Source organism: Silurus meridionalis, chromosome 13 (genome assembly GCF_014805685.1).
Source record: "Silurus meridionalis isolate SWU-2019-XX chromosome 13, ASM1480568v1, whole genome shotgun sequence".
Taxonomy (NCBI): domain Eukaryota; kingdom Metazoa; phylum Chordata; class Actinopteri; order Siluriformes; family Siluridae; genus Silurus; species Silurus meridionalis.
In genome coordinates, this window is record NC_060896.1 from 3,768,387 (window position 1) to 3,787,766 (window position 19,380).

Below are 19,380 nucleotides of genomic sequence, written 5' to 3' on the forward strand. Positions count from 1 at the left end.
CTTTTCTATAATCCGCATCTATAAAATTCGTTTGTTTAATGTCATCACAGGAGTGTACAGTCTGGGTGCTAAATAAGGATGCTGGTGTTCCAGGTCATAGCCTTGCTGCTGTCTCTCCTCGGGCCCAGACACACTTCCTCTGAGGAAGAATGTCAGCCCTGGCAGGACCTGGACTCTGCAGTGGTCCATAAAGATGGTCAGGTGATCCTGGCTGCTATGTTCCCCATCCATTCTAAGAGTGTGGAGCAGGAACTGAACTTTAGGAGTATGCCAGACAAGAGGAAATGCAAAGGGTAAAATGTTTGTGAAAAAATTCACTTTTGTGCTTCTGAGGATGTTGTTTTTATCCGATGATAATTGTTAGGTCATGTTGTATTTGTAATATTGTTTTTCTCTAATCATGCATCAGTTTATCTAAATAATCCTTGTATTTTAGCATAAGTAATACTAACCAGGATTTGTTTTGTTGTTGTGTGTGTGTTTGTGTTGCTCGTTTCTTTAGGTTAAGCCTGCGTTCCTTACGCTGGTCTCAGTCTATGATCTTTTTCATTGAAGAAATTAATCGAAATCCTACATTGCTGCCCAACATCACTTTGGGCTACAGAATCTATGACACATGTTGGACAATGGCTCTGTCTGCAAGAACCGCCTTGTCTGTGATCTCGCAGCCCCTGAAGAGGAACAGCACAGGGGCATGTTCATCCCCTACCATCCCTCTTCTCATAGGAGACCCATCATCCAGCTCATCCATGTCTATCTCCAGACTGCTTAATTTAAACAAGGTCCCAATGGTAAGCTGTATTTTCAGAGCATAGTGTGTGTGAATGTGCACATCAATGCCTATATCAGTGAAACATTTTTATTCTGGATCATCCCACCAAAGGATTGAACAATATAATGTATTGAATGTCTGTAGATGTAATAACTGTTAATTAATGATATAATAATTGGTATTGTAAAATTGAATTGGGAAATAACATCTCACTTTTTTCCCTACGTATATTTTTTTTAAACCCGTCCGATCGTTAACATGCATAAATCATTAAAAAAAAAATTCTGCCGTTTTATGAGAAATTAACAGAGCCAATTCAGAAAGAAAATCGAATTAATGAGAATTAATTCTCTCAATGTCGACCAAGCCAGGCAATATTCCTCGCTTCACCCTGACCCTGTTCCTTGTCTCTGTTTGAATTCCCAGATCAGTTACTTTGCCTCTTGTGCATGCCTGAGTGACAAAATGCAGTACCCCTATTTTTTCCGTACAATCCCTAGTGACTCATACCAAGCCAGCGCCATGGCTCGTCTCGTCATGCACTTTGGCTGGACGTGGGTGGGCACGTTTGGTGCAGACGATGCTTACGGACGGACTGGCATTGACATGTTCACAGCTGAGGTAACCCATCTTGGTGCATGTGTTGCCTTTCGAGTCATCATTCCCAAATCCCCCACTCAGCAACAGATCCAGGATATTGTAAAACTGATGAAAGACTCTACTGCACGTGTGCTTGTGGGCTTTGCCATTGAGGAAGACATACAGCCTGTGTTGGAGGAAATGGTAAGGCAGAATATAACAGGAAGGTTGTGGGTGGCCAGTGAGGCCTGGGTAACCTCCACCCTCATATCCAATAAATATCCTGTTCTCAGCGGCACTATTGGCTTCGCGATCGCCGAGCCGAGATCCCAGGTTTTAAAGACTTCCTGCAAAGCCTGCGACCATTCAGCGAGCCGTATAATCCGTCAGCACAAGAATTTTGGGAAACGGTGTTTCAGTGCTCCTTCAACACAAGTCTACCTCTCGGCTCTATGGCTGATCAGGTCCAGTATAACCGCATGTGTACCGGAGAAGAGCGGATTCAGGACACTGAGACAATCTATAATGATGTTTCCCAGCTCAGAGTCACCTATAACATATATAAAGCTGTGTTTGCTGCAGCACATGCTCTGCACAACTTGCTTATCTGCCAGACACAGGAAAGCAGTACCGTTAAGCAAATCTGTCCAGATATCTACAATCTACACCCTGGCAGGTATTGCTAAACTCAGCCCTAAATGGCACAATGATTTAAAATTGTACAGTAAAGTGTAAATCTATGAATCCCTGTCCATATTTTTAATAAGCATACTTTGTCACTAGGTAATAAAGTACCTCAAGGAGGTGAACTTTACCACCGAGTTCGGTGACTCTGTGTACTTTGATAAATATGGAAACCCTCCAGGAACTTATGACATTGTAAACTGGCAGAAGGATCCCAGAGGTGGGCCGATGCACTTTGCTACGGTCGGACGCTTCGATTCGTCTCTTCCTCCCGAACAGCAACTACTCATCCACCAGGATGCCATTGTGTGGCCAGGTGGCTCCAAGGAGGTAAAACTATTCGAAATATCCAAATCTCGCAGGAATCAAAGCTGATGACTAGCATGATTCTTCCTCTTAAACCTTTTGTCTCAATTCTCATTCTACTTTTCTCTCTGCCTCTCAGATGCCCGTTTCAGTGTGCTCAGCCAGCTGCCAGCCAGGCTACAGGAAAGCCCCACGTAAGGGAGAACCCATTTGCTGCTATGATTGCGTACCCTGTGCAGAGGGTAGCATCAGCAATGGCGAGGTATGTCACTAAATCAGAACCTCCAGAAGTTATATTTATTTCACAGTAAAATTACATTAATGTAACATTCAAAAGATTTAAAAGAGTATTAAATGATCATTAATAATATAATAATATTATTAATTTCTATATTTATGGATGTAAAACACTAAAGCACTCCACATCAGTAAATCTTCCCTAAAATATGAAGCAAAACCAGTTGAGCAAAAATGAGTTATTAAAGATTGAAATATGAATTACCTGGTAAACATTGGTTTTCTTTCAAATATTCTGGCATTTTGGGAAAAAAACTGTCATTGCAGAAAAATGGGCATAAATATATTTAAGTAAACTAATGTAGAAATTTAGTTATATTAGTTTTTTTTATATTATATTATATTATATTATATTATATTATATTATATTATATTATATTATATTATATTATATTATATTATATTATATTATATTATATATTCTATGCTCAGGCTTTGTGCAATGAGCATTCCAGGTGTAAAAACAGCTGTGAAATCACTGTAGGCTGTGAATAAAGATGGAGTTAGAGATTATTTCATGGTTGTATATTTGATTGGTATTTTATTTCTTATGAGTTAAATTGAATGCGATTTAAATTCATTTAGTTTGTTGCCTTGTTTCAGTCTGAAATGCAATATTTAAATGTAATTAAATTTTAAATTTTATTTTATACTTTAGGAAAAAAGCTACAACTATAATTTTAGTTGTGGCACATCAGAGGAATAAAAGGAACCTGAAAATCATGCTTGAGTAAAAGTATAGATATCTTACTGCAAAACCTATTTAAGTTAAAAGTCACAAATTCCAATATGACTTGAGTCTAAAATAAAAACATGATTTGAACAGTACTTGAGTATTTGACTCATTTTGAACAGTGCTCAAACATGCACTTGTCTTTATGTTAGTGTAATGTAATGTAGTTCAAAAACAGTTGATTTGTGAGTTTTTGTTTTCTAAAATACACCTAAATCAAATTGCACACTTCGACACCGCATCAACCAACATCAACACAACAGTCTCTTCAGCATGCCAGATGAAACGAGGATCAAACAAGTCAGTCAAAAAAAAACACAACAAAGTAGTAAAGCAATTTTAACAAATAAAATAACAGTTTCATGCTACAAAGTAGAAGAACCATTAGTATTCAATGGACAAATAAAATGGCAATGGCAATATCGCCTCTTCTGCAGAATAAATAAACCAAAGCAGATAAAGCTGCCGTGCAAAACATAGCGGAGTAACATTTACAGATATTGAATCATTAATGCAGTTGAGTAGAGAGGAAAGGTTTTTAGTAGCCTAAACTCAATAGCTTCAAAATAAAGCGGCCAAAAATACAGCAACAAAAAAACATTTACTCAAATATTTTACAGTTCTGTGGCAAATAGTAGTATATGAACAAAAATGGTATAAAGGTAGACATGATTTCATGGTCAAATATATAAAATTATACAAATGTAATCTTTATTTGATTTCTTGAGTCAGAAATGCAATATTTCAATGTTAAAACATTAAACAAATTGCTTAATAAATACAGTAAGAAAGAGCATTTACTCAAATACTATGCACCACTGTGGCACATACCAAGGTTTGGGCTGTAAATAAAGGTTTTTATGGTCATATATTTGATTTGTATTTGATTTCTTGTTTGAACTCTGGAATGCAACATGTAAATAATGTAATGTTCTTCTTTTTACACTTTCGGGAAAAGCTTGAACTTCACTTTTAGTTGTGGTACATACCAAAGACAAACATACTTTAGGTTATATTTCTGTTTGTATATATTATATATAATATTACCATGTAAAGGGTTTATAAAGGTTGCCACATAATCGTTTGGAATGACTGCACTCCCACATCATAACACTACTTAAACTTATTTATCTTTGCTCTCAGATCAGCCAGAGTGCACACTATGCCCTGAGGACCTCTGGTCCAACCCACAACGAGACAGCTGTGTCGACAAGCAGATTGAGTTTCTGTCCTTCACTGAGGGTTTTGGAATGGCCCTTGCAGCCACCTCCATCCTGGGTGTAGCTGCTACAGTGACCGTAGCTGTCATTTTCATTCGTCACAAAGACACACCGTTGGTGCGGGCCAACAACTCAGAGCTGAGCTTCTTGCTATTGATGTCACTCTCTCTCTGCTTCTTGTGTGCCCTCACTTTTCTAGGCCAGCCCTCGCGCTGGGCCTGCCCACTCCGACGCACCGCCTTCGGTTTGACTTTTGCACTTTGTCTCTCCTGCCTGCTCAGCAAGACACTGGTGGTTCTCATGGCCTTCAGGGCCACACTGCCTGGCAATAATGCAGCACGGTGGTTTCGGCCTCCTCAGCAGCGATTCGGTGTGTTCATCTGCTCTGCCATACAGTGTGCTGTTTGTGTGGCTTGGCTGACCACAAGTCCACCATATCCAGTGAAGAACACGTGGCTGTACCGTGACCGGATCATCTTGGAATGTCACCTGGGTTCAGTGGCACTGTTCGGCTGTGTGCTTGGCTACATCGGCTGCATGGCCGCCTTTTGCTTCATCTTGGCTTTTTTGGCGCGGAAGCTGCCTGATAATTTTAACGAAGCCAAATTCATTACGTTCAGCATGCTCATATTCTGTGCCGTTTGGATTGCCTATATACCAGCTTATGTCAGCTCTCCTGGAAAGTTCACAGTCGCAGTAGAGATTTTTGCTATTTTAGCATCCAGTTTTGGGGTCCTGTTATGTATTTTTGCCCCAAAATGTTACATCATTATCTTTATGCCTCAAAAGAATACCAAAAAATATCTTATGTCTCAAAAGGGTGGGAGGTGATGTCTGCGGCTTTTATTTTCTATGCATTATTTTTTTACTAGAATGATAAACACTGTGTTATTATTTGATGTAATTTTATTTTAAGGGTCCTTCGGGCCTAAGTCCTAGTGTGCAAATCTATAACTGGAAAGAATATGTGAGTAAAATAAATATTAAAATAATATTAAATACTTGAATGTAAATATTATTATTATTAGAATTGAATAGCCTTTATTTGTCACATATACAGTACATTACAGAACAATAAAATTCGTTCTTCACATATCCCAACTCAGAAGCTCGGGTCAGAGCGCAGGGTCAGCCATCATATGGCCATGATATGGCTGACCCTGGAGCACAGAGGGTTAAGGGCCATGCTGAAGGGCCCAAGAGTGGTAGCTTGGCGATACCGGGGCTTGAACCTCCGATCTTCCTCTCAGTAACCCAGCACCTTAACCACTGGAGCTACCACTCATTATTATTATTATTATTATTATTATTATTATTATTATTATTATTGCCCTTTTAACCAAGACCAACTTGTTAAACCGGTGCGTTCTGTTTCTACCACCAGGGGGCACTAGTGCTCTGGTTTAGTTCATTAACTAGCAAGCCAACACAACTCTGCTGATCACACAACCCAAATGAAAATATCAGAATAAAAACGCCAGATACAAATAATTTACTCAAATGTCAAGTGGTTGCCTGGTGTGACGTAAAAGTAACGACATGGTCTTAAGCTGTGAGGTTTCTAATCACTAAGCAGTAGAGAATTTCCCTCTGGGGTGAATAAAGTGATCTAACTGTCTATCAGCATATATAAAGAGTGGTGCAAATCTGACCCTCTCAGCATGTGGTAAAGGAATGTGAACTGGGTCATGTCTAAACGTCTCGGTTCCTTTTAAAGTATTCAGAATTCAAAGTAAAATAGAAGCTGCATTTAAAAGTCATTGAATGTGTTTAAATGTGTTGACATGTAAGAATGTATTTTAGAAGTGGTTTGCGTTTCCATGCAAGTGTATCACCTGACCCCAGCCCTGTTCAGAGGGACTGAATGCTCTCTTTGCAGTGAAATCTGACCGCTTGCAACATTTAATGCCAGAGAGCTGCTCTGGTGAACCCCAGCACCTTTCATAGCACTGAGTTCGCTTTTAAAGGAGACCAAAACATGAGCTAGATAATAAACCTGAAACTGAGAATGTGGACTGTGAAACTCAGCACTCAATCTGGTATTGTACGTATCTGTAGGCTCCTTTAGATCGATTCCAACATGCTATCTGATCCTACAGGATTTAAGATTATAGATTTTTTTTATTTTGTCACAAAAATAGTAATATGCAGACAAAACAAATTGTGCAAATATATTTAGATTTAGATATTTAGATATATTTATCAAAAAAATTAAGTGTAGTGTATGCTGTCATGCTAATGTACAGAGTACATGATATGGATTTCTGGATTTATTTTTTTTTTTTGTAATGTTACAATTAAATAACATGAGACTTTTGGCTGCAGTTAGGGGAAGTATTAGCTCAATAGTTAAGGCTGTGGGTTACTGATTGGAAGTTCAGGGGTTCAAGCTCTGCTATAACCAAACTACCACTCTTGGGGCCCTTAACCTTCTGTGCTCCAGAGGTGCTGTAACATGGCTGACCCTGTGCTCTGACCCCAGCTTCCTAAATCGCTGTGATGTGCAAAGAAATAATAATTCCCCTGTGGAATCAGAAAAAGAGCACCCAACTATGAGATGTAAGTGGAAGGAAAGCCACTTTTCTACAGTGCAACCCAAATAAATCAAAGCTAGCACAGTCTGAACAATAATATAAAATAAGAAATGTTGAATCGGAATATGCTGATCTGACATCTAAAGAAGTTCTATGTTAATAATATATTATAATATATAATATGATATAATTAATAATAATAATTGATAAAAAAAAATTGTGGGATATTAACATATAACATACTTCCATAATTTATTCACCAATTAATTTGACAATCGCATATTTCCCACATGGAACAATATTTACATTTGGCAACTAAAGTCCCAAAACTGTGTCATTATTTATGTAATTTATGTACCTGCTTAAGTCAAATAACCGGGTGCACTACTGAGGTTAGAACTGACAAATTACCTAATAATAATATATTTTTTTGTGGTATAAGCATTTTTATGATTATAATTTTTTTTTTTATATTATACCTGACAACATTAAATAATAAAATAATAATTATTTTTATATTATTATTATTATAATAATAATAATAATTATTATTATTATTATTACTATTATTATATTTAGTAATAATAATAATAATAATATAATGTAATATAATATAATATAATAATTATTATTATTATATTTAATAATAATAATTATTATAGAGACATAACATTTTTATAATTCACCCAGTCAACATATAGCAAACTGCTGTAAGCACATGTGTATATCTAGATAGTATGTTAATAAATCTAATGTGATAATTATGAGGTATTGTCAGAATAAGGTTTCAAGAGGAATTTTTGCTAAATTGTCACCTAAATAGCTAGCCACATGTCTGAGTTAACATAAGCTAGCTAGCAAGCAAAACTAAAAAACAAGTGAAAACTAATTTGACTTAAATCTATTGATAATAAAGGAGGTGTTTACTTGAGCAAAATTACATACTGTTAATATGATTACTCAATAAAGTTTATGCAATTACTATAAGAAAGCAATGAAAATGTTCTTAACCCCAGAAGACTTTAAGCTAGCTACAATAAAAGTATATTTTTGCTAATTTAATTTTAAATCTCTGTCAGCGTATAACAGAAGGTTTTACTTCTACACGTCTATATGTCTACACTTCAGGTGACAAATGTATAGTCAGAAAGATAGCAGAATGGTAGCGTGTTTGACACAGTAAAACAGGTACATTTAATGTAAAATGCTAAATGCTGCGAAATCCTTGAGCCGAACCCGATTACGAAAATCTGCACTTCACCGCTCAACATCCAGATAGTTTATTAACTTCAGCTGTCACTTTTGCTGTTACATCTAATATGATGATTATGAGGTAATTTTCTGAGTAAGATTGAAGCACCTTTTTTGCTTGTCACCTCTAAGTACCCTCCTAGAAAGTGAATGCAACTAAATAGCATTTTGCTAAGTAAACAGCTAGCTAAAATGTACTTTGTTTATATGCTGTTGATAAGGAAGGAGATGTTTTCTTTAGCAAACTCACTTGGTTGGATAAGATTATCATTACTGATACATTCATATATGCAGAATGTTTTTAGATGATTTAGTAGGAGACATGGGAAAAATGTAATGCTGGACGCATCTTTCCCTGCTGAGCAGCATATCCCGGTCTTCCTGAACATCACACATTATGTACAACACCTATATTTGGACTGTGGGGGGAAAACCATTATCATGGGTGCATATTTTTGTGGGAATTTGACTCCTTTCCAGCTGTTACTCCTTTGAACTGTCAGGGCACAGAAACTATCCAGGGACAGCTTTTGGTGTCTTTATTCTAGCCGTAAGTAGGCCGTGTGTGCCAACCAGATGTGAGCTTAATTAGGATCATGACTGAATTTCAGCGAAGCCAAACCGAAGTTTGCTATTAAAAGTCAGACATGAGGCTGAGCCACAATTTGCTTGTAAAATAAAAGTAAGTGATGAATGTACGCATGAGGCTGAAGTATGTTTACGTCTGCAAATCTGTCAGTGAAATCAATGGGCCTTCGCATTCCTTTACGTCACCCAGTCACTCTCAGTGACCGAACACAATGTCACCTTATACCACAGCATTGCTGGACGTTCAAATAGTATTGGTCAGAGAGTATTATATACTTTAAAGCAACTCTGAGGCAAATAGCAGGTTTATTTTAGTGCATGTTTTTTTGTGGTCGTACCTAATAGGAGCAACTAATTCCAAGTTCTGTCATTATTTCAAGGCTAATGTTGTTATTTCACAAGAAAAAGAAATGCATACAGGCTTTGATTTGGTGAAGCTTTTACTATGATGTTTATTTAATGGTTATGAAAGGAGCCTCCATGTAATAAATTTTTCCATCATGGGAGGGAACGAAGCACTTTTTTATGTCTTATTAAATTCAAAAGTGAAGAAAATGTGGTTTGGAAGGGACTTTTTAGGTGCTGTAACATAAGTGAGAACAGGAACTTGCTTTAGGGCTGTGAGACACTTAACTTCTAATCAATACAATATATAGTGTGTTTTTTATTAATAAATGAAAATAATCAACTTTAGGGTGACCTTGCGTTATCAGGACGAGGGGTACATAAAATTACTTTTAACTACCCATGAAATGCATTCATATACTTAAAGCAAAGGACGAGGTAGTTTAACACAGAAAGCAAATGTTCACTAGCTTGAATATTCAACATTCTTTATTACAGGTCCTTTGTACAGAAAATCAGATTTTTCTTCAAGCCTATCCCTTCCATAGAAGCGTGTGTTCAGATGGGAATTTCAATTAGATTTTTTGGGGGGATTTGGAACACAGCAGCTTTACAGAAATCTGGGTATCATTTTCCAAATGGTTGCCTTTATCTCTTAAAAACAAGTAATAGGCAATGATGGCAAGGAAAACTCCCTGAGAGCAGGAGAGAAAGAACCCTTGAAAGGAAGTGGATCTCAAAGGAAATATATATATATATATATATATATATATATATATATATATATATATATATATATATTTCCTTTTGAGATCCACTTCATGTGACAAAAGTAAGAACGATGCGGACCAAGGACTCGTGAGAAGAACTGCTCAATTCTGTTTCCTGTGTAATGCACTGCATAGCATCTATGGGAGTCACATGGTAAGAAAACGAACGACTCAGACTAGAATAGTCGAGAGGTAAACTACTTAATTCTGTTTCCTGTACTTAACCTACGACTTTGCAATGCTTTGCTCATGCACATCCAGTAAAAAATTAACAAATCACTTTTTAAGACTAATCGCTTTTTTGTGTCACATTAAAGATTGTTCAGAATGAACGACCCATCACTAGTGCCAACCATGATCCTGCATGTCTAATCTAATCTAATACATGTTGTTGTTGTTGTTTTTTTTTTTGTTTTTTGTTTTTTTGGGGGGGGGGTATCAAGTAACTGCTGATCATATATATGTACAACGAAACATTATATCAATGCAAAATAGAAACATTTTTGAAATCTCATAAATTTGGTGTAGAAAGTAGAAAGATAATGCAAAAGGCAAACAGTCAAGTCAAGTCAAGTTTATTTCTATAGCGCTTTTCACAACAGACATTGTCTCAAAGCAGCTTTACAGAAATCAACAGTTAAGGTAAAAGGTGTTCATTTATCCCTGATGAGCAGCCGTGGCAACTGTGGCAAGGAAAAACTCCCTTAGATGTTATGAGGAAGAAACCTTGAGAGGAACCAGACTCAAAAGGGGAACCCATCCTCATTTGGGTGACATCAAGAGTTTGATCATAAATCTTTTAACAATACAGAACACTGGAGATTGAGAACTAACATGAGTACTGGAGTATATGATTATAAGTAATGTTCGTTCTACAGTCTTATACAGTCTATATGGTTAGTAGCTCCTAGTTAATGTAGTTAATGTAAATGTTATGAGCTCAACATTTGTGATCATCACAGATCCAGGATCAGCTCTTGGCTCTCCATGCCAGAGCCTTTAAACACTCCAGGCGGTCCAATGTCACAACTCCACACATGTAGTGGGATCCAATTGGCACTGGTACGTCTCTAGATGGTTCGGCATCTACTTCTTCAAAGGTCCATAATCTTCATGAGATGGAACGTGACTGGAACTGTCCAAACCTCAGGATGCCTCGGGGTGGGGAGGAAAAGAGAAGCAGTGGAGAGAAATTTGCGTAGCTGCTGTTCATGATATTAACAGCACAAGTTGATAATGTGCATGTGATCAGATGTTCTGGAGCACAAGGTTATGATGTGATGTGTGTTATGTGTAGGCTTTGCTAAAAAGATATGTTTTTAATCTGCACTTAAACTGGGTGAGTGTGTCTGAGCCCCGAACACTGTTAGGAAGACTATTCCAAAGTTTGGGAGCTAAATGTGAAAATGCTCTACCGCCTTTAGTGGACTTTGCTATTCTAGGAACTACTAGAAGCCCAGAGTTTTGAGATCTCAGGGAGCGTGACGGATTGTAGCGTGTTAAAAGACTGGATAGATACATGGGAGCCAAACCATTTAGTGCTTTATAAGTGGCGTGTCATATGGTGGACAAACAACTTCTCAAACAACTACTTCATATACTTCAAATGTATGTATAATGCCTTTTATTGTATGATTTATTGTCATAGCTACATATTATATCATGAATACATTTAGACATCAGCAAAGTGGTCAGTGTTTGCTTGTAAAAAATGGAATAGAAAAGACATTTGCTATAAATATGAGGAGCTGAATTTTATCCTGCAGTCATAATCCTGTATTTCGTTCCCTTTCTTCTGCACCAACTGTACATTGGTGATGAGCCACATCAAACCGCTACACCAGGGTAAACAAATGAGAGGAATCAGGTCTTTTTGACTTGGTCATTGTTTAATCCAGCTGGGGCAGTAATGACTGAGGTTTTCAGCAGTGTGATTAGAAAAAGTGATAAAGAAGTGGTTCCTGATAACCTACAGCACTCGGAAGTGGGGATGAATAGGCACTCTATCAGATCGTGGGAGTGGAAAAAAAATGTTTAGTCTACGTTAGCAAGATAGCAATAGAGAGAAGTGGAGTGCTTGTGCAACGTCTGCCTCACGTGTGGTTTTGGTTGTCAACAAACCAAGATGAATGAATTAGACAGAAAAATGCCAGTGTGGAGATTTATGATGCCATAGATTATATTATATAAATTATTATATAAATTTATACATTTCATGACTAGAAAATCCCCAAGAAAGTCTTAAATAGTTTCTTTTATTTGGCCATTATGTTCTTTTTTGTGTTTTTATCCGGCCTGAGTAGGATGATGTAACACTTGGGGGCAAAGATACACAGCAGAAGGCCGTAACTTGAGGCTAGGATGGCAAAGACCTCCACAGCTACCGTGTATTTTCCTGGAGAGCTGACGTATGCTGGAACAAATGCGATCCACACAGCACAGAAGATCAACATGCTGAAAGTGATGAACTTTGCTTCATTAAAATTGTCCGGAAGCTTTCTGGCAAAAAAGGCGAGCAGGAAGCAAACAGCAGCCAGTAGGCCGATGTAACCCAGAACCAGAGAGAAACCTGCCATTGAGCCTACAGCACACTGAAGTACCACCCGTGCTCCAAGCTCACCACCTGCACTTTCTGTGGGTAAAGGAGGTGCTAGAACCAGCCATAACACACAGATCCCCACTTGTATCAGCGTACAGAGGAAAATACCTGCCCTCTGCTGAAGAGGACCAAAGTATCGCATCACATTTGAGCCAGGCAGAGTTGCTCTAAATGCCACCAGCACCACCACTGTCTTACTGAGAACACAAGCCAGACACACCACAAAACTGATCCCAAACAGAGTATGGCGTAGCATGCAGGACCAAGGCGCCGGCCGGCCAATAAAAGCCAGCGCACACAGGAAGCAGAGAGAGAGAGACAGCAGCAGCAGGAAGCTCAGTTCGGAGTTGTTGGCACGGACCAGGGGTGTGTCTCGATGACGGACAAAGGCAGCCAGGACGGTAACAGTAAGAGCTGCTCCAGCAGCTGAAAGCACAGAGAGGATGATGCCCATATTATCTTGAAAGGACAGGAACTCCACTATCATTGGGATGCACTCTGTATGATCAGTGTTGGACCAAAATCTCTCAGGACATTTGGTGCATTCTGTAGAGTCTAGAAAGAAACACAAAACGTTTTAGTTTTTGATAGTTTATGGACTCATTTGTGAATTAATAGTGTTATTGGTGGGTTGGGTAATGTTTTAGATTTCCCTATTTTAGTGGCACTGTACAATACCAGTAGCATTGCTTATCTCCCCGGACGCACATGCTATACAGTCATAGCAGCAGACAGGCTTTCCTTTCTGCACAGCTTTTCTGTTACCAGGAGGACATCTCTCACTGCACACAGACTCTGGAACCTAAATGTCAGGCAGAAAAATCTCTTTTTAAATGTTCAGAAATGTTCCAAATGTTAATTAATACCTTCCATAATACCTATATATATATATATATATATATATATATATATATATATATATATATATATATATATATATATATATATATAAAACTCCAATTACAAAAGACCCAACCAGCACATTTTTACCATATCACCCCAGCCTCCTCCCCAGAACACTTTCCCGAGATCAAGTTGAAAGTCCCTCTCAGGTCCTTTCACTGCATCAAATCGGCCCACTTGGACGAATACCACCTTTCCGTCAGCCCCTACATGCCAGTTAACAATGTCATATGAGGCAGCTGGATCCCCGTTTTCATCAAACTGGACCCATTCACCCACTGGTGTCGAGAACTGCACAGCCTTTAGATAGTGTAGAAGCTGTCAACAAACACCCACAACAATAATCTTCTTTATGCAAAGTGTACAGACTCAAACCAATGGGGATCAGAATGCGTTTTGCTGTATACACGTTTCTGTATAAGTAGTATTACCTGCTTGGGTCTTATTGACTTAGTATCAGGACATTCTCCATTCTCAAAAGGTCCTTTTCCAGGCTCACATTCCAGCATATCCTGAATAGCATTTGCAATAGCATACACAGCCTTGTACACATTATAATTTATATCAAAATAGGTTTCGACTTGCTCTTTGATTTTATCCAAGCTTGTGCATTGGGGTTTCAGAAGTCCTGTTTGGGTTTGTGCTCCGAATTTGCATCCGAACAATTCCTCCCAAACACTTTGCACCAGTGGCTCCTTTGGATACTCCTCTAAGTTCACTTTTGTCAAATAAGAGCCCAGATCCTGGATATCAACCTGCCTGAGAGCAAAACCAAGAGTCCCAGCCAAGCAGGCAGGACTCAAAGCAGCATGCTGGCTGGAAGTGCTCCAGGCTTCAGTAGCAATCCACTGTCTGTCAGACACATTCTGTCTCACCACTTCCCTCAGCAGGACCTCCATATCAGGGCTGATAGCAAAAGTCACCACTACCAAAGCTGCAGAGCTCTGGATTCGTTCGACAATTCTTTGCATTCTGTTTGGTGCAAAAGACTTGGGGATGATCTCCATGTAATCAATGCATATTCCAGAACTTTGCAGTTCCTTAAGCAGTAGCTGCACACCACTTTTTCCGTATGTATCATCTCCAGATATGACACCCACCCAGGTCCAGCCCATCAGGTGCAAAAGACGAGCCATGGCTTTAGCCTGAAAGGCATCACTTGGAACAGTGCGGAGAAAGGTGGGGTACTTGGTGCGATCGCTGAGGCAGGCACAAGAAGCAAAGTAGCTAACCTAAAGAGAACAAATACAAAGAGATGTACTGTAGAAACAAAACCTAAATAAAGAAAAATGGTGCACATTTTGTCAATTTGCTATTTACCATAGGAATATCAAAAACACCCAAGGTATCAGCCACCACTATGGAAGCAGACGAGCGTGCATCTCCAATAAGGATGGGCACATTAGGAGCCATGGTGCACTCTTCCCCAGATACGGTCTCCACCTGCCCAGTTACCATTGCCAGTGCAGCACTCAGCGTACTGCTCTCGGCCAAGCATGTATCTGCAGCCAGATAGCCCAGTGTGAAGTTGGGCAATAGAACTGGGTTCCGGTTGATTTCCTCTACTGTGAAGATCATGGTTTGGAGCCAACCGTATGATCTCAGGTCGGCCCTAAGTCCAAGAGTGATATATAAAGATTACAGCAATAATATCAAAGATGTTATGCAATGTACAAAGATAACTGCATCAGACTTTGTACTCACCCCCGACAACGGCTTCCCTGAACCCTTTGTGTGAACATCTGGTCAGGTTCAGGTGCTTCAAAATGCACAGGAAACAGACCACCAATAATTACATCCCCTTCTTTGTATAGGCTTCCAGAAATGGGCCTGGTCTGCAGCGTACAGAAGAGTCCCACAGAGTGTACCCAGATCGGTCCAGTCATAAACCCTAGTGCCCAAAGCCAGGCATCCATGACTATCACCTGACCAGAGAAACAGATAGAGATAGAGAGAGTGATGAAGTGAGATGCAGGACTTCACATCTCCTGCAGAGAGAGAGAGAGAGAGAGTGAGGAGAAGATGTGCCTCCTATTTCATAGAGATAAATTTGCCCAGAGCGAAAAAAACATTTGGGATAATTGGAGAAGGTCCAGGTGGAGCAAGAGCAATTTTCCAGGTCTCACAAAAAACAATGACAAAGCGTATTGTTTACATTGTCACAAATGAATATTCCTACATAGTGCATTCAAATATACAACTATAATTAAAAATGTTCCTGCACTCTGTATGTACTTTGTATTTTGTTTCAGAGAGGTGACATTTTCCTACGTTGAGTGTATAGAATACCCTCTCGATTGTATGCGTTTTTATTTTTTTTCCAGTGAGAGCACTTCTTGCTCCGATCCCACAGGGAAGCTAAAGACAATTACTCCAAATTGAATAATCACCATGATTTCAGGGTTAATTAGTTCACTTTTCCTAGGCCTGTAGCAGCATGATCTTGTTCCTCTTCACAATTAAGCAGTTTACTAGAATGTTGCACTAACTGGCTGGCGACATTACTTACAGGGAGAAAGAGGAGGCTGTGAGAGCTGAAGCCCAGTCGAACGAGCCTCTCCTGAGGCAAGCGAATGGGGCTGCTTCCTCAATTAAACTGCTATCAATTTACAGAATACTTTGTAGGTAACAGGTAAAGATTGTGTACTGCGGTTAATGAACAGATCTTTATTAAAAATTAGGGTTTTATATTTATATGTATGGCATTAGGCAGATGCTCTTATTCAGAGTGACTTTCAATAATCTCATTCATACAACTGAGCAGTTGAGGGTTAAGGGCCTTGCTCAAGGGTCTATTCAGTGGTAGCTTGGTGGTGCTGAGATTTTAACTTACAACCTTCTGATTGGAAGTCCAACATCTTAACCACCGAGTGACCACCTCCCAGTGCTATCTTAGTGCCGGTCCCAAGCCCGGATAAATGAGGAGGCTTGCGTTAGGAAGGGCATCCAGCTAAAAACATGACAAGTCAAATATTCCACGTATGACGACGGATGATCCGCTGTGGTGCCCCCTAATGGGAGCAGCCGAAAAAAGAAGACATACTGTATACATTTACACTTATGACATTTGGTGCATGGCCCCTATCCAGACCAGCTTACAATGATCTCATTTATACAGCTTGAGCAGAGGCCTTGCCCATGGGCCCAACAAAGGCAGCTTGGTAGTGCTCTGATCAGAAGTCCAACTCTTTAACCAATGAGCTATCCCTCTAATCAAGAATGGTATCTGTAAAGGGGGATATTATAGCAAAATTATAGCAGAACATATTTACAAATACATGTTGAAAAAATGTTTATTGAGCAGGTAATTAATTAGAACAGTAGGCATTTTTTTTTCCTCCACTAAAATATTATGGGTAGCAGGACATAGCAGGCACATTTATTTTATTTGGCAGGTTGAAACTCTACAAAATAAGGAGTATAGAAGTTTTGTAAACACTATATTTATGTATGTATATTTATGTGTTTACATCATGAATGTAATCCAATGAGATTATGGGGCCCAATTCATATTAACACATCAGTTATACAAGACATTTCACATACTTCAAAATGAAGTGGTGTAGACAAATGACAAAGTGTGCCTGAATATGTATTTTTGTTGTAGATTAATATAAGTTTTTTACATAGGAGTGTGTGTGATAAATAAAACTGACTTTCGAACACGATGTGGTTATGCAGAGCTTGCTGGTCAATTCGTTGTGCTTCATGAAAATTTGATTGCTATAAATCCGAAGGTCAAGTGTGTGTGTAGGGTAATGTGTGGACATGTGGGGATGTGTTTTTTTTTTCTTTTTTGGGAAGTAAGTTTTGCTTTGTATCGAAATTAGACAGGTCAGGCATGCTAGAAGACAATAACAAAGCATTCTTCTCGAAAAAAGGGATAGAAAGAAAAAAACAAAAAAACAAATGGAAATCAGATGGAAATTTGCCTCCCACTTTAGCAGCACCCACTCACATTCAGAGCTAGTGTTTTATGGAGACATGTTTGTTTCAGATGTTTAAGCATGAGGTCAATCCTTTAAAAGTTATTTTTAGGTGAAGCTCAGTGGTGCAAGTGCGATCCATTTTTTCCTTTTTTTTCCTTCTTAATGCACTTAAGTGTTGTTAAGAGCAAAATAATCTTCATAAGCATATGGATTTGGTGTTTCAAAAATAAATAAATAAATAAATAAATCATGCTTCATACTTCAGTGTGGAGTTTCAGATAGATAGATAGATAGATAGATAGATAGATAGATAGATAGATAGATAGATAGATAGATAGATAGATAGATAGATAGACGGACAGAGGGACAGAGATATATAGACAGACAGACAGGCAGACAGACAGACAGACATTAATGACAGATAGACGTTAACATTTTAAATCTGTTTTCATTATTAAAATATCCAATGCTTACCTTATTTTAGTATTTAAAGTATTTTTGTAGTATTAAAAGTAGTTTTGCTATAAACTGCATGTAACAAATTACAACCTACCTACAAAACTACACTTGAATTTTACAATAAACACAGAAACTGAAATCCTGGACATTACGGAAGGAATAAGAAAAATTTTGCTTTGGACCATAGATATAAAGAGCAAGCTTCGATGAAATGAGGCAACTCTTAGTTATTGGACAAATTTGCTCCTATAAGATTCTAACAAATAACCGAGCACCTTTTATATAAAAGTAAAATGTAAAGGTTTTTGTGTAAAAGTAAAAAGTAACCCACCCATTTACAGTGTGTCATCTCAGACCACAAGAAAGCTACCTGTTTTCTCGTTTTTTTCCATAGTGAGGCAGCTGGCAGTTCTTGCATCAATGCTATTAACTGCCTATGCCTAATTGGCTAGCTGTTACAAGTTAGCACATGCAGGGACCCTAATGAGCAACCTATTGATTACAGACTAGAAAATTAGCTTTGGAGTTTCATTTTTACTCCATTTCAGGAACGTATTCATTCACTGCAAGTTTTAATTTAAATCACCGGCCTCTAACAAGGCAGACCCGATGATCCGAGCTAGTCTCGCAGCCTCGCATACTTTCTCTCGCTCTCGTATTCAGCGCTGTAGTTGGTGTGAAGTGGTTGCTGTTCACTGTTGTGAGTGCTTTCGAGAGTAAAGAAGCAAAGGGTTGTGGAGAGCCAGACACTTCCAAAACATTGAGTGTTAGGAAGGATGCTGTTGCTATGGTGACAGAGGAACCACTGGGCTCTTTTGGCCATTAGCGGTTTTGTAAGATGAGCTTGGCTTGTTTTGGGGCGGTGTGGGTGTATTTAGGTCTCCAGCAAGGTGAAGGCAAATAGGCTTTTGTAACTTGGCTTCTGTAAAGTGAGTGTTTGACTACATATACGGTGCCACTTAGCGCTGTATGTGGGATGTTTGCAAAGCGCAGTGCGTTCGGAACAAGAGATATCGAATGCCAGCGATTTTGCAGCTCTCACAAGTATATACATTTTTAGATCACTTTTTATTTTTTTCTCAATTGAATGTAATTTTTTTGCCATTAAACTGTCTGTATATTTCATTATGCTTCTATACATTCCATGTTGCATTCCCAAAAAAAGTTTGTGTACCCCTGACCATCACATCCACCTTCCAGATTTATTCTATATCTATCTATCTATCTATCTATCTATCTATCTATCTATCTATCTGTCTGTCTGTCTGTCTGTCTGTCTGTCTGTCTGTCTGTCTGTCTGTCTGTTTCTATCTATCTATCTATCTATCTATCTATCTATCTATCTATCTATCTATCTATCTATCTATCTATCTATATACGTCTGTCTGTTTGTCTGTTTGTCTGTCTGTCT

The 19,380-nt window shown here is 38.5% G+C and overlaps 2 protein-coding genes across 2 annotated transcripts; one reads left to right on the top strand and one right to left on the bottom strand.

The window, feature by feature from the left end:
- Positions 1 to 216: 216 nt before the first annotated feature.
- On the top strand, positions 217 to 5,422 carry LOC124395957 (extracellular calcium-sensing receptor-like). The gene is given in 8 exon segments (XM_046864854.1): positions 217 to 293; positions 503 to 791; positions 1,199 to 1,661; positions 1,664 to 2,014; positions 2,017 to 2,027; positions 2,135 to 2,365; positions 2,481 to 2,598; positions 4,515 to 5,422. Coding segments are annotated over 8 exon segments (2,448 nt in total).
- A 6,592-nt stretch (positions 5,423 to 12,014) lies between these two features.
- LOC124396034 (extracellular calcium-sensing receptor-like) lies at positions 12,015 to 15,338 on the bottom strand. The gene is made up of 6 exons (XM_046864980.1): positions 15,286 to 15,338; positions 14,902 to 15,193; positions 14,013 to 14,813; positions 13,669 to 13,899; positions 13,357 to 13,480; positions 12,015 to 13,233 (listed from the first exon to the last, which is right to left on the bottom strand). The coding sequence occupies exons 1-6, from the start codon at positions 15,321 to 15,323 to the stop codon at positions 12,335 to 12,337; spliced, it is 2,385 nt and encodes a 794-aa protein (XP_046720936.1). The 5' UTR covers positions 15,324 to 15,338; the 3' UTR covers positions 12,015 to 12,334.
- Positions 15,339 to 19,380: the final 4,042 nt, after the last annotated feature.

Bases quoted from the DNA above. Each gene is read 5' to 3' on its own strand.
- LOC124396034 (XM_046864980.1), bottom strand. From the start codon at position 15,323: ATGTTCACACAAAGGGTTCAGGGAAGCCGTTGTCGGGG. The intron at 14,814-14,901 runs GTAAATAGCAAA...TGTTCTCTTTAG, and splicing joins GTGTTTTTGATATTCCTATG to GTTAGCTACTTTGCTTCTTG. The intron at 13,481-13,668 runs GTAAAAATGTGC...CCTGACATTTAG, and splicing joins GAGGAGGCTGGGGTGATATG to GTTCCAGAGTCTGTGTGCAG.